Source organism: Numida meleagris, chromosome Z (assembly GCF_002078875.1).
Source record: "Numida meleagris isolate 19003 breed g44 Domestic line chromosome Z, NumMel1.0, whole genome shotgun sequence".
NCBI classification, from domain to species: Eukaryota; Metazoa; Chordata; class Aves; order Galliformes; family Numididae; genus Numida; species Numida meleagris.
In genome coordinates this window covers 46,201,297-46,216,109 of record NC_034438.1, presented here as the reverse complement: position 1 = coordinate 46,216,109, position 14,813 = coordinate 46,201,297, and the positions used below count along the sequence as shown (strand labels likewise).

Here is a 14,813-nt window from a genome sequence, read left to right as displayed (position 1 = left end):
GGGAGGGGGAAGAAGTCTGGACTACCAGGTACATATTAGATACAAACTAGAGAGGATTTATTTTCTAAGAGTACAAGACTAAATATACTTAAGGCCTTAGAAGTAGGTATATAACTTGTATACTGAGAATACAACAACTCAAAAAGATGCACCGCCTGCTTCATGCCATGATTGCTCTCTTGAGGAACTATTCCACTGCCTTTGCAATGTTTCAAATTCAGGGTGAGAAGCAGATCTCAAAATTTTGATACCAGACCTGGAAAAATCCTGCCATATACATGTTCATATCTTATATATCCTTCTTCTCTTCACCTAGCAGATATTTTTAAGGCTTCTCCAATTTTATTTTATGCCTCACAATGTAAAAACAAAATGAAACAACGATGTGAAATACTTGAAATGGGAGTGATAACTTAAATGTAATAGGTAAAAGGCTGGGTTTTGGACTTTTAATGAAACAATGTTGGTAACATATCAATGTTTTACTTGTTGCTGAGCAGCGCTGCACTGACCTGAGGATGTTTCAGCTTCTCATGCAGCCCTGCCAGCAAGGGGTCTGGGGCGCAGAAGGAGCTGGGAGGGGACAGAACCAGGATAGCTGACCTAAAGTGGCCAAAGGGATGTGCTATACTGTATGGCATCATGCACAGGCATAAAACTGGGAGCAACTGGCCAGGGGGCAGCCACTGCTTGGGAGCTGGGCATCAATCAGCAGGTGGTAAGCAATTGTGTTGTGCATCACTTGATTTGTGGGGTTATTTTACTTTTTTACAGGGGGAGGGGCTTTCTCATTAAACTGTCTTTATCTCAACCCACAAGTTTTCTAACTTTTGCTCTTCCAATCCAGCTGGGGGTGGAAGGGACAATGAGCGAGAGGCTGTGTGGTGCTTAGCTGCAACACTGGTTAAACCACAACAACCTGAGGCTAGTAGCAGAAATCCCTTCCTTCCAGAGCTGGACCTCTCAGGAGAGCTATGGCTCATTTCTGTATTCAGAGAACACAGAACTCCGTCTGTTCAGCACAGTCAAATCTTTTTATCCACTTCTTCCGTAAAAATGTACTTGAGTTTTTACATCTTTTTTGTAGCTCTCAAAAATGGAAGCAAAATGTTCACTGAAGCACTATTGTTCTACTGAGTTCCCTGGCAGGTTATCAGTACTGAGTGATGTCAATTAGCCTATTGATAAATCAGTGCTAGAATCCAACAGCAATTTAAATACCACTGCTAGTGTTTCCTTATTGATCACAGCCAAAAAAAGGTTGATGTACTTTTCCCACTATTGTCATCTGTCTCTGAAAGTACCAAAAGGTTCAAATATCAAGTAACTGTCTGCACATACATATTCTCAAAATTATACATAAATTATTAGAAAGTGCATTTGCAAAAAATATTAAAGGAAGTGAAGACATGAGCTGAAGTTTATAAAGAAAAGAATGTATATGTTCTCCCAAATGGAGATGGAAAGACAGAATGTGAAGGGGAGACAGAATGGTCTGGGACTGAAATAATTCCCATCACAGCAAAGGGGAATTGTTAAATTTTTGCCAAATAAGAAAAGATAAGCGCTCTTCAGCACCACACATCTTGTCAATAAACCTCAAATCTAAAACACTATTTGCAGTTAATGATGGAGAAGGCAACCTAACAATGTGAACCACTTCTTCCAGTGCACAAAGCACTTGAGTACCACCCACAGCCCAAAACAATATTGAAAACTAACTCTCAAAGCTATCACAGGCATTTTAGCTGTCCTTTTGCTGCACTGACAATATTTGTTCAAAATACACCAAAAGCTCACTTGCCAAGTGTCAGTTAGTCCAAGACCTGCTGCAGTCTGGAGCAGGCTATGTCAGAGTGCAAATGCCCTTTTGCCATGGGGGATCATACCGTTCCCTTCTGCACCATGAATATCTGCTTCCTCATGTGCACTCCTCAAAGACCCTGTTTGCTCTTCCACATGTGCATGACAATATAAGCTCACCTTACTCCACTATTTCACTTTGGGACTGTCATACATATGGGACAACAATCACAGTAAGCAGGCTGCAGAGACTTGATACAGTCAGGGAAAAAAAAAAATATTGTGAAACGCATCTCAGAGTTCCTTCATAGTTCCTGGTTTAGAAATTCGTTCCAGAAACTTCCACTCGAATAAATTCCTGAAAATACATTGTTCTGTGTAGATCATGAGCAATAACAAACATCCAAAAAAGTTTCTCTGAATGTAACAAACTGGAGCAAGGTGAGAGCAGTGCCAGAGCTGTCTTGCAAAAGCAACACTTCCATGCAGGGCTCCAGAAAGGATAAAGAAGCTCTTTACAGACTACCTCACCGACCCATCCCTAGGTTGTCTCTGGTAGACAAGACAACTGGGGACATGCTCTCCACCCATTCAATCTTTAAAATTCACAACCAAAGAGCTCTCATCAGCACACAAAAGTCAACGCTGGTGATGCTGCTGACAACAGCCAGGCTGAACCAGCAACATGTGAGCATCTCAGCTTCACTCTTTTTTCTGACGCTTCTAAATCCTTGACACCTAATTGCAGCTAAACAGCAAAAAAGTATCAGAGCTGTGGATCAGAAAACAAGTAAGATACTATTTTTAAGGCAGATGTCACTCTACAACCAGAGTTTTCCTGGATTCTGAGATTGTTTTCAGAGTTACAAACTTTTGAGGCAAACAGGTCTTACTCTGATTTATCATGCTAAGGAGTAGAGAAACTTAAGAGAGAAGAATGAAGATATCTGGTAGGTACCTCAGAATTCATCTCAACTTTCAGTTCTCAAATACAACCTTTGTGATGTTGAACCAAGCTAACTCTCTGTGCCTCGGTTTCCATTCTCTAGATCAGAAAAAAAAAAACCACTTTTTTTTTTTACTTCATAAGAAGATCTGTATTAAGGTTCTCTGTAATGCATCAATTACTAAAGAGCAGACAGGCAACCATACAGAAATAATTACTGAACAAGAGGCTTTCTTCTTTTAAAGAGAAAACTCAGGTCAATGTGGCAACTGGCACAGATTCCAATTACATGAGGATTTTTCAAAGAGAACAGCTGTGTCTCTGTGCTAATAGCTATTATCATCAAACAATGCACAAATAACCTAACATGCAAAATTACAGGCAATAGAAATTAACTTTTATCCAGATTGTGGCATTATTATAGTAACAAAATCAAGAAATCTAGATCTACATACAAGATGGCTAGTTCTAATTATCTTTACATGACTTTGACAAAGGGTATGATGAACATACTCATAAAATGTTTCTTAGTGCTCTCATGTTAATAAATGGTTATATCACAACTGCACCTAACTTTGACTTGTCAGAACAAGCTTCTTTAGAATTACCAGGAACATGAATTTGGAGATAAGCAAGTAAACGTTTATTTTGGCTTTATGTACAGTTGAACTTCGTTCCTATACGTTATTTTCAAAACCAGTTTTACATTTTGAATTTTGAAGGCACTGTGGTCTCATACTGGCAGGTTGGGAAGCCAAAGCACTGACTTACAGTGCTTTCACTTAGTGACTGCTGGCTCTGGCTCTGCCACTCTACACCAAGAATACTTCAGCCTAAAACTAAACTCATTGAAAGCATTTCATACATAAAAGGCTATTTCTGAGAATGAGTAAGCGGGACAGAAAGTGACTCTGAATTCTGTTTTACTGGGGTTTTAAAAATATTTTGTAATATTTTTCGTACATTTACTAATAGTGTAGATTTAAACCTTCTCCTTATCGGCCACAAATGCATCTAGTATTTAAGCTATATTTGCATAGCACAGTATTCTTGCATTTTTTGTGTCCAAGGTGATGATCATTCTACTATCTGGATGAAAGAGAAATTAAGCTTTTCAGACGCTATTATTTAAATCAATCCCTTCTTTCCAACATTTTCTGAGGTTAACTTGGGTTTGCATTAATCTCTCAAGTCTGCTGATATATCTGTTTCAGATTTTCTCAGTTCTCCTTTGTCTTGTAACCGTAATCACAATATTCTATTCCTGCAATCTCTTTAATAATTGCTCTTGCCAAGTATCACAATTCAAGCATAATTCTGCCTTCTCAGGTCCTCCTTATTTGAAAGAAATGTTTTCAGGTACGTTTTTGATGTCTGCAAACTTCTGCAGTGCATAGTTCAGTCTCTAGGGCCCATGAGATAACCTCTGTTTCCAGTGCATTAATGTTTCCTGTAAAGTTTTTGTTTGCTTTTTGTCACTAAAACAGCATTTCAAATGACCTGAGTAATTCAGTGCTGCCTGGTGGCTGTTTCTAGGTGCTATTTTTTTTCTTATGAATCATAATTTTTTTTCTAATTGTGGAATTCATTATAGTGACAACTGTCAATACGTTTTACATAAGATATCTTGGTTAATAATAAAATGAAAGGACTCTACACTTGTAAAACAAAACTGACTTTTTAATTTATACAGATGTTGCAATTGAGTTTATCACTTAAACCGTGGGCATACAAACTGCTTCCCTGGTACCTCCTGCCACGTGAGCTGCTGCCACAAAGATTCATGCAGGTTGCTACAAGCACTCCTTCATTACCCTAGCTAAGGATCTGGCAGGAAAATAGAGGCTTCATTGTACTAAGTACTTTACATTACTACATTAGTTGTTGGGTTTTTTTCCTAACAGTTCATTATTTGAATACACAGGGCAGTACTAAGAAAAGAAATGTTATTATACCCATTTTACAGACAGTAGACAGAAGCATGTGCATAGCAAGCAACGTGCAAAAAACTGCACAGGAAAACTGCACTGAACAGGGAACAAATCTCAAATATGTCAAAAGATTTTTATTTCATTCTTTTGAACTACAAACAAAGAGGAAATTGGAGTGCTATTACAAGTCCCTGTTTAGAAAAACCAACACCAAGGCTGGACTGACTTCCAGTCAGTTTTTCATTTGGCTTCTAAAAGAAAACTCCATGTAGAGAAAATGTTTTCTGACCCTGAGGGTTACAACTGGATGCCCTTCTGTCCCTGAGGGTTACAACTGGATGCCCTGTACTCTTTTCTAGAGCTGCAGACCTCCACTTTCCACAACAGGTTGCTTCCTATCCCACCTACTAAGCATTTCCAAATTCAGTTCTATCCACAAAGCTCCCAGCAGTATTGAATTCTTACATCAGAGTTTTGTGTATCCGTTCTATGGCATCTTCCAGCTCTTCTTTCTGGTCTGGAACAAAGCGGTATTCTGAGACGTAACCTGCTGTGTGCTTATATGGGTCATAGTCCCCCAGCTCAGCTGCATTACAAAAGATGAGAAAAAAGGTTACACAAATTCAGTGTTTTACATTAACCAAAAAAACAATCATTTAATCCTTCTATTTGTGCCACTCTATCTCTTTCCAAGATGAAAGAGTTTCAATTTTTTTCATTTCCAAGACTGTAAGTTGACTATGCCATCAGTTAAAAATTCCAAAGCCTGTATTTTTTAGAAGAAAAGTAGGTAATAATTTTCAGTTTACGTATAGAACTGTCCATACTAGACCACTATACTGGTATGTATAACAGGTGGAGAAGAAAAGTCTAGTTTTTCGAGTATCTATCCCCTCTGGATATGCTGTAACGTTACAGACAGAAGTGATCTATGTTCCTTCTAGGACTCTAACAGAAATATCAGTGTGGGAATGGGTATGGAGGGGCCTGGAAGTAGGCTCTTCTAAAGGTTAACATTATTTCTCATAATGAAACACCAGACTTCAGTCTTTAGTAAAATATCAATGTACTCCTTGAACATGAAGTCCATTTTTAAAATCAAAATAATTTTCTAACTTTCCTAAATGAAAAAATACAATGAATGAGCAACAATTTTTTTTTAAACAGCCTTAAATTCACATGCATTGCTCAGATTAATTTACACATCATCATGCAATTATAAAATAAATATGCTGATCTTAACTATTTTCTGTGAAACTCTGTTGAAGTTACTTTTTCATAAAAGCAGCATGAATTGGGCTAATTTGAGAAAACATACCCTATTGGTTTCTATCCAATCACCATCAAAGTCAAAAAGGTGACTACAAGAGCCCAAAAGAAAAAGCCATCTCGTAACTCATGTTTATTTCTACCTTTTAATAGTTTACAGATCAAGAAAGTTATATGTTCAGTAGAAATGTTGAGTGTTTCTCAAAATACCTCCTTAAAATAATACAGAACAGTAGGCTGACTACAAGAGCAAAAGCTTCAGCATCACAAATAGGAAAAAAATCAGAATAAAAACTGTATCTTGTATATCTGGCAAGTTCTGCCACAGGTGCTGATTCTGCAGTGTAACAGTAAGCAATCTTTTACCATGAGAGAAGGAAAAAGATCTGTGTGCAAAAGACAGGATCTGACATACAGCAGCTTGCAATTGCCCAGCAGAACTTACACTGAATTACATACGCTCCCAGCTGTGCGGCAGTGTTGACTGGACAAGGCAAGCGGCCCTGTAAGATGTCTTGCTTGACCTGCAAGAAAAACTGATACCTAAAACAAAGAAAGAACACAAAACTATTATTTCAATATTGGGTAAGATGCACCAACTTATACTTCATGATCTTCCCATTTACTGACAACACAACATATAGCATAACCACATGTATTTCTGTTTGAATCACTTTTCTTCTTTTGACTTTTAAATAACAACTAAGATTAATCTAGTGAAAGAACATAAGCAGTGAAGAACTCTTCCTGACTTTACTAGAGAAGTCAGGAAGTGGGGAAGAGAGCTAAGAACCTTTAAGAACCTGATTAGCAGATCACCATAAGGAAGAAATGCTGACTTAATGGTTTCACCTCCAAGTCCCAGAGTATCAAGTCTAGAGCAGGAAGCAGATCTCATTGAGTCTATTCCCTCATGAAAAACTGTGACGGCACACTATCAGTAGCTCACTGTATTTGTTAGCATAGGGGACTTCTTGCTTTGCAAAGGGGATAACAGGGCTAAAATGTGATTTTCAAAATCATGATCTGCTTCTAGACTTGAGGAAGCACATACTTAACGCTCAAAATAAAGCCACATGAAATTCCAAATCAACAGTAGGACTGAGAAGTGGAGGCAGTACCAAAGCTTTTTAAGTATATTTTAAACTGATGATATAGCAGATAGTGTTATTTTAGTTTCTGCCATTACTTCAAATGTGAACCAAACACCTTACACACTGCTTCTTCAGCCTCATAAGTGCCTATTTTGCACACATCAACTCAGACATCATATGTCATCTTAATATAAGTATCCACATTTGCCAAATACAAATGCTGTTTTACATTCTCCTGTTTTTCAAATGCTGAATTTACAGGGAAACCATATGAACAAAACAGAAGGAAAAGCACTGAAGAAGAAAACATGCCAACATACAAAGGATCTGCTTGGTTTTGGAACTCCCTAATTCATTATAGGATATCCTTTTCAACACCATTAGTGTTTTGCCTGTTTTTACCTCAGTAGCTTTACAGACAGTTTGACATCATCTTAAATGAGTATCTTGCACCAAGTTCATACAAAAACAATACTGAAAAGGTAATCTCTTAAGCAAAAAAATGGTCACCCCCATGTGCATCTGGCTTTCTCGCCGTTCACAAATTCAGCTTTATCTACATTTAGCTACAGTGCAACAAACAAATTTACTTTATATTAGCACGGGTTACTTACGAAAGCCCTTTGGAATCCTCTGTAAGTTCAAAGAGCAGCTATACTGATTTCAGGGAAGTTTGCAATTCACAGACTATGTGATAGCTGATTCACAAATCATTTAAGATCCAATCAAAATTACTGGACTTGATCAGCCCAGTTGAGTTTCCATGTTAGGATACTAGTTTCTTTCTGGCTAATGATCCCCCACAATTGTGCTGTGCCACACATTACAGTAGGAATGTTCATTATCAAAAAGATGGTGAATATTCTCCACCTCTAAGGGCCAGGGTTTAGCACAATTTTTTTGGAAATATCATTAGGCAACAAAAAGTACATACACTCAGTGATTCCTCTGTCTAAGGAATACCTCAGCACTTCTTACAGCTAATGCTTGTAATGCAGTCCCATCTAGACAAATAATCACTCTATGATTGACAGTGATGACTATGGGGATGACGACGACTGGGAGCACAGAACATCTTCCTTTTAACATTAAACATATTTCTGATCTACACTCATCTTTCTGTTAGCACTTCTGCAGCTCTATAGTACAGATGACGCTATCAATGTTTTTAATATAAGAATATATAGTCCTGTGTTTTCACTGTGTTGTGCAAGAGTAAAACTGAGCAAAAACTAAAGAAAAAAAAAGACAAAAGAAAAAGCAGTCCGAGCCAAGAACTGTTAATTGCTTGACAAAGTGAATTCCCACTCAATTCCCAGTGAAGCTACTAAGCTCCTCACAGAACCAGGCCTTTTGTCCAAACTTGTTGCTAAACTTGAGTCAAGTTTGTCATGTGTGCATAATCATGCCTAAGCACTAGTTCTTTCTAGCAAACTTATCCAGTAAATGTTAATAGGGATCACCTCTGCATTAGCTTTTCCCTACAAGCCAGAATTAGATTTTGCTGTAATTACAAATTTGACAGTTTTTTATTATATGCAAATAGTAATCATGTAATGCCACAGATCATTAATATCTAATAATCCACTCAACTATCTAAATACAAATAAACACTAAATATCTAAACTCCACTTTCATATTCATTAAAATAACAAACATGCACTCCAAAGAAACATGGTTAGCACATCACTGGAATTACACACTTAGGCAGAAGATTACTATCATCAAAAAAAAAAGTTTTATCCCTCCTAAATAAACAGTGCACTTTTACTGTATTTTACTGTATTTTCTTCTGAAAAGGCACGCTTTCTTCCAATATTTAGAAGCCTATGGGGATAAATGCTTTGAAATTTTGATGGCATTTGGCTGTTTTTATATCCTTTTCTATATCCTCCCTCTATAGTTTCTCAAGTGCAAATCTTTCCATGACCAAACATTGCGCAGACATGAATGGAAGCTTGTCAGTTACACCAAAACATTTCTTGACTAGATTTGCACATCCAATTAGCAGTACCAATTATCTCAAGTAGCAATTGCAACAGATTCTGTGTCTCCAGGGCCATCTTTCTTCCCCTGCAAGAAGGGTTGAAAGCGGTTCTGGAAAAGCACAAAAAAGTGACACATGAAAATTTGTTTCATGTAGGGGGATTTGTAGGGGGGATTCATGCTGTGGCCAGCTGATCCTGTTTGAGCTGCAAAGTCTCAGTATCTGTTATTTTTACCAAGCTAGTATCAGTTCTGTTATATTGGAGAATTCTGTTCCGACAGCAGCATTCTGGAAAAAAAAATTTCTCATCCTGGTACAAGAAAATTATTCAGCCCATGCTGCAATGACTGTCACCTTTGATTAAGAAAAAATAAAACCCATGTGTTCTAATGAATTCCCCTGTGTGATACACCTAAGACATTAAAAGAAATATTAATCCAAGCCAGCACACTAATTTTGTCCACCTACTTAAATAATTTTTGAACCTGAAACTAATTTTCCAAGATCTTTCACAAAAAAGGCAAACAGAAAATCCTGTGTGACAATTCACTCAAATGTGTGTCTGTGTGCAGGCGTTACTGCACCATATTTTGTAAAGGCTGAGCTTACTTAAAAGAATCAAAAGCATGCAGCATTTCCTTCACATATTTTTAGAAAGACGAAGAGAGATCCCCTTGAAAAGGAGCTCTGGAATTTAAGCTATGACCAATAAAGAAGAAAATTCCCTGTATTTATATTCAGATATCCAACTAATCTCTAAGCTTCACAATAGCACAATACACATACAGATTTGTCAATGTATTTTATTATTATTATTTTTTTTTTTTAAATGGGACACCAAGCCCCTCTGTTTTCTGATGTACCAAAGAGCACCTTTTCATCCTGGTCTTTCAAACAGCCGTCCATACTGACCACTATGAGGGTAGTCATAACTCTCTTTCTATACATGTTCAAGGAAAGATGTCCTAATGTTTAAGCAAAAACCAACCCTGCCAGACTACCATATGCACCTGAACAGACTGCTACCCTCGAAAACAAAACCATATTCTCATCTGAATACCCTACCTTGTTATCTCTTCTTTAAGTTTACATGGGTCCTCTGCATAGAATTTAATGCCAAAATACAGAGTGTAAGGTGGTCCAGCTGCAGGAAAAAGAAATGGGTGTAAAAATTAATTGTTATGAACTTTTAGTTATTGTGAATTGTTAGTAGTTGATGACAAAATCAATAATAAAAATTAGTAAGTCTATCTTCATATTTCACAAAACTTAAAGTCACCAAAAAACTTAACTACCTTCACACAGCTATACTCATTACATGAGGGGGAAAAAAAAAGGTTAAGTATTTTCATTATTATTTTTCCAGTCTGCTTTTTATTTATTGTCGTATTGTTGGCCTACTAGGAGCTTGTGATAATTTTGAAAATTTAAGTTTAGATTTATTTGCTAACTCACTATTTCTCCAAGATTTTTTTACTGCTCTAATTTGATATTTAGATACTTTTTAAAATATGAAAACAGTTTGAAAAAAGTTAATTCTGCAGGAAAAGTGATTCCCTGGCATAACTAATATTACTATGTATCACTTCCATACTTTCAAACATCATATGGAGGCACCTCAGTTATGTGCTGCTTTAGTTGATATATATTTGGAAAAGATTTTCTGATGCATGTTTTGGAAATATTACTCTTCATAAAGACAGTTAACTCAGTACTGAGATTCTTACAGCCACATTTATTCAATGCATGCTCCACTTCCACATTTTTTTAAGTAGAAGTCCTCCAATTTCTTGTTAAAAATAAGAGTCTTATTATATTTATTAATTACGGTATAATTACCAGATCTTAAATCTGTGTTTACTAAATAGTAGCAGCAGGGGTAGACACCGTATTATCAACAAGAGGCAGTATTTTTATTTTCAGAAGGAAAAAGTAATCTAATTTGGTTTTATTGAGGTATGGTATGGTAGAGGTATAGAGCTACTATAAAATTAACTATTGAAATGACAAATGGTACAATTTATTATATTCTAAAGTAAAATATAATCACAGAGGAATCTTTCAACATTAGTTATACAACTTCTTGTTAAATCACAACATGTTCAATCTATGTGTGAAATTTTGAGGTATCTACAAACTGTAGAAATAAAATAGCTCAAGAACTACCCCATCTGTTGAGTCTAGAATACAAGTGTTGTACAGGCTATATATTGCCTGTAATATTGCTTCTCTTACTTCACATTCAGATAGCTTCTTTAAGTTTGGATTAAATACGTACTGTTTATCAATTCTTTATGCTCAGCAAGGGTCTTTGCAGGATCCAACCAGTACTGTGAGACAGATAATTACGACAATTAGTCACCTAGCATAGAAAATTAGTACAGAATTATTCCAATTCTACATTTATTCATATATTGATATTTTTCCCTAGAAAATCAGTGCAAGTAAGATGATTTATTTTCTCATCAAGATGTACAAACTCAGCCAAGATTATAAGAATGTGAAAGTTTACAGAAGTTTACAGAATGCCTGCCCAAACACACTTCAGCCTCTTAATGACAAACCTGTACCAACAGAGCCATTTCTGATAAAAGAAACACATTTGGCTATACAAGTCTAATGCTATGCATCTTCTTTGGGCATAGCAGTCTTTCTGACAGGAAATCTTTTGCTAAGAGGCACCACATCTCAGGCTCCTGACCAAGGTGGCTCTATGGAAATATCACACAGCGTACATTTTGGTGTCTACCTTATCTTTTGCAGCTAGTATACTGATTCACAACCTTGCCATTATCTTTGTAGGGGATAAACCTAAGCAGAATATCTCTGAAATAACAGCAACAGCAAAGCATGTAAGACAAAACCTACAAGGAAAGAATGAAAGTGCTATGTTTGATTTCTGAAAAACTAAGGATTGTAGGGGAAATAGGCATAACAGCACTCCTACAACAACTAAGAAATTACTGTAAGAACATAGTAATGAGTTTTTCTTCAAGTCCATAGGACGTGAAAATATAGGCTTGACTAGAAGCAAAGAAAAAGATAGTTTTCATGTTTAGAAAAGGCTTCCTGGAGCAGGTGAAGGGGATCGCTGGAAATCGGCACCCATGAGGGAAGGCACAGAGCCCCATCCACCAGAAGGCTTACAGCAGTTGCATTTGAGACAATCAAGGTATGTGAGGCATGCTGCAGAGGGATGAACTGTTGAAAAGGTTTCCATACCATAGGATCAACAGAAATGTGATTTCTCAGTGATTACTCTGACTCAACTCAGTCAAACCTCTACTAAAATCTTTGCTGACACAGTTCTGCAGGTCATCTGCAGACTTCTTGTAGGTTTACAGGGTGGCAGCATGATGAACATTCTCCTCTTGTAATCACTTCAGTTACCTATTTATTTCTTAGCTTGCCATTTCTATGATTCAGTTACTGGAAGAAAGTGCAGAAGCCAAGACTATTCTTGTCATCACTTTCTTCTTTCCTCTTCCCTCACACAAACTTTTTGGACCAGCAAGGACTGGCATACCTGCTCAAGTACTAGAAACAAAAAGGCTGCAGAACACAGCTGTTAGAAAAGCAAATTACAGCAGATTTTATTTACTTGTTTATAAGCAACTCCTTACCTGCCCCCTGACCTAAATGTAGAGAATAAGAATTAAATGATTAATCAAAGATGTCTTTTTCTATATAGAGAACTCTTTGGACTATAGAATTTATCTGTCAGAAGAAGTAACGTAAAGAGGACAGAGAGAAACACTACAAAGGATTTGAGTGGAAAATTTCAAGCAACTAACTGCACAAACTACTTCTGCTAGCTGCTGATTATGCTGCAACAGGAACAGCTGTAGACTTTGTTCTTGGTCTAGTGGAAAGATATTGCCATTACAAATCCAGGAATGTTTCCAAAGAACTGCCATAAACTAAAATTGTAAGAACCATCATCCACCCATTTGGCAAGCTGAATTTCAGAATAAAATAATTACAGTGGTACTTCACAAATGAGGGAGATCTTGCATTTGATTCTTATCCCTACACATTTGCTCAGCAGTCAAGAGTGACACTTTACAACGATATGGTTTGAGAAGCAAAACACTTCAAATGTTCAAAATTTTGAAGGGAAAAAATATTCAATATATGCGTTGACTACATCCATTATTCCAACAGAAACCCTCTTAATCTCAAAAGAATGTGGGATGGAAAGAAAAATTTGTCACACTTGTTCAAACATCGTATTGGAAATCCTTATCAGAAATTATCTGGGCTAGCACAATAGGCTGATAAAGAGATTTCAAAGTCAACAGATAGAAAAAAAGACAAAAGAGGTCGGCAGTGCACATTCCAACCACAGAACATCCCTCTTCCCAAAACTGCCATCACAGTATCAAAAACACATTGTAAACTAGCCTCCTTATCACTGACAACCTTACATTACATTGCGAGACTAAAACTATCCTGTTTCAAAATCAGATAAAAATAGGACAGAATAACTCCTTCATTAAAAGTATTCCATAAATGAACCGAAATGTCTCAAGATGCATCGTCTTACAGGCCCCTTTGTAGTTTAGCTTTATTTGCATTGATAGGTAATTTGTGGGGAAAAAAAAAATTGTATTTATGGATCATTACTCAAGATTCCAAGTAAAGCACAGAACAGTTATAGATTTCTGGTTGGCCCATAGTCTGAATTCCATTGTCTCTGGTATCCATCCAGCTCACTGGCTGTGATAAGGCAGAATTCAGCTACACAGCTGATGTTTGTAGGGACTGTATGGACATGAGTAGGAAATACAACCAATTTGAAGTTGCACCTTACTTAGCTATCTTAATTCTCACCATGCAGCACTTGACCTGCAACATGAATTATACTCTTTGTATGGAATTCAGAGGGAAATCTCAAAATTCAGATTCAGAGGGAATCTGAAGAGCAGAGAGGAAACAAATCTGGTAGCCAGTCATTTTCTTTCCTTCTTCCAGGCTGACTCAGCAGGAGGACTGCATCTTCAGCCCCTCATCATGATGAGATAGGTTGCTGCTACTCATGCTAGGGAAGCACAGAATCAGCTGGCATGAGGAAAAAAGCTTTTGTGAGGAAGCTATGGCCCTCTAGATCCACGTGCTGCATAGGTGAGGTTAAGCAGCTCAGCTCAGCTGAGTTTACTGCTATAACAGAAAGCAGTGGGGAAGAGGCAAGAATCTGATCCATCTTGTTGTCAATCTACTAGTGCCAAAAAGCCATACTCAGAATCACTGTGTAGCTACTCATTATTTTAAAGGCTGCCAGCATTCTCCTGAATGGTGGTAGGAAGATGCAGATTTCTAACCTTTAATTTATAAGCAAAGATTAATGGAATTTCAGGGGTAATGAAAAGGGATTTTTCAAGCCTACATTAGACAATAAAGATGAGAACATTTAAAAAACCAAAACCCCCTACAACAGGGTACTCTACATATTATTATGTATGTATGCATATGTATATGTATTAGATACATGTTAAAGGTTTGTATATACACATAAATAGCGCTGGGCATAGTTTAGAGCTCATGTGTTAAAATGTAAAAGAGCAAAGAGAAATGGATTAAAAAACCCAACACATTTGCACAGCAAGAGTTGACAACAAACTCCACATTTGTGAATGCCAAAGTAGCTCCAATCTGCAGCCCATTTTTTTTTTTTAATCTGTTTGGTAGACAGCTTACACTTCGCAGTGATTTACCACCTGTATCTCTCCTGCACAGACAGGTTATCTGACTTACAAGCAGCTCCCCAAGTACTGCTAATTGGT

General features: G+C 37.1%; 1 protein-coding gene across 10 annotated transcripts in view; it reads right to left on the bottom strand.

Moving 5' to 3' along the window:
* The window catches only part of EPB41L4A (erythrocyte membrane protein band 4.1 like 4A), a 133,023-nt gene that overhangs the window by 61,253 nt on the left and 56,957 nt on the right, over positions 1-14,813 (bottom strand). For all 10 annotated transcript variants that reach the window (XR_002433179.1, XM_021379633.1, XM_021379632.1 and 7 more), the window contains 4 exons: positions 11,309-11,360; positions 10,096-10,174; positions 6,395-6,492; positions 5,146-5,266 (listed from right to left, as the gene is read on the bottom strand). Coding sequence is in view for 9 of the 10 variants with exons in the window: in XM_021379633.1 (XP_021235308.1) it covers positions 5,146-5,266; positions 6,395-6,492; positions 10,096-10,174; positions 11,309-11,360 (350 nt within the window). In the remaining variant the exon portion in view is untranslated. The remainder of the gene's footprint in view (positions 1-5,145; positions 5,267-6,394; positions 6,493-10,095; positions 10,175-11,308; positions 11,361-14,813) is intronic.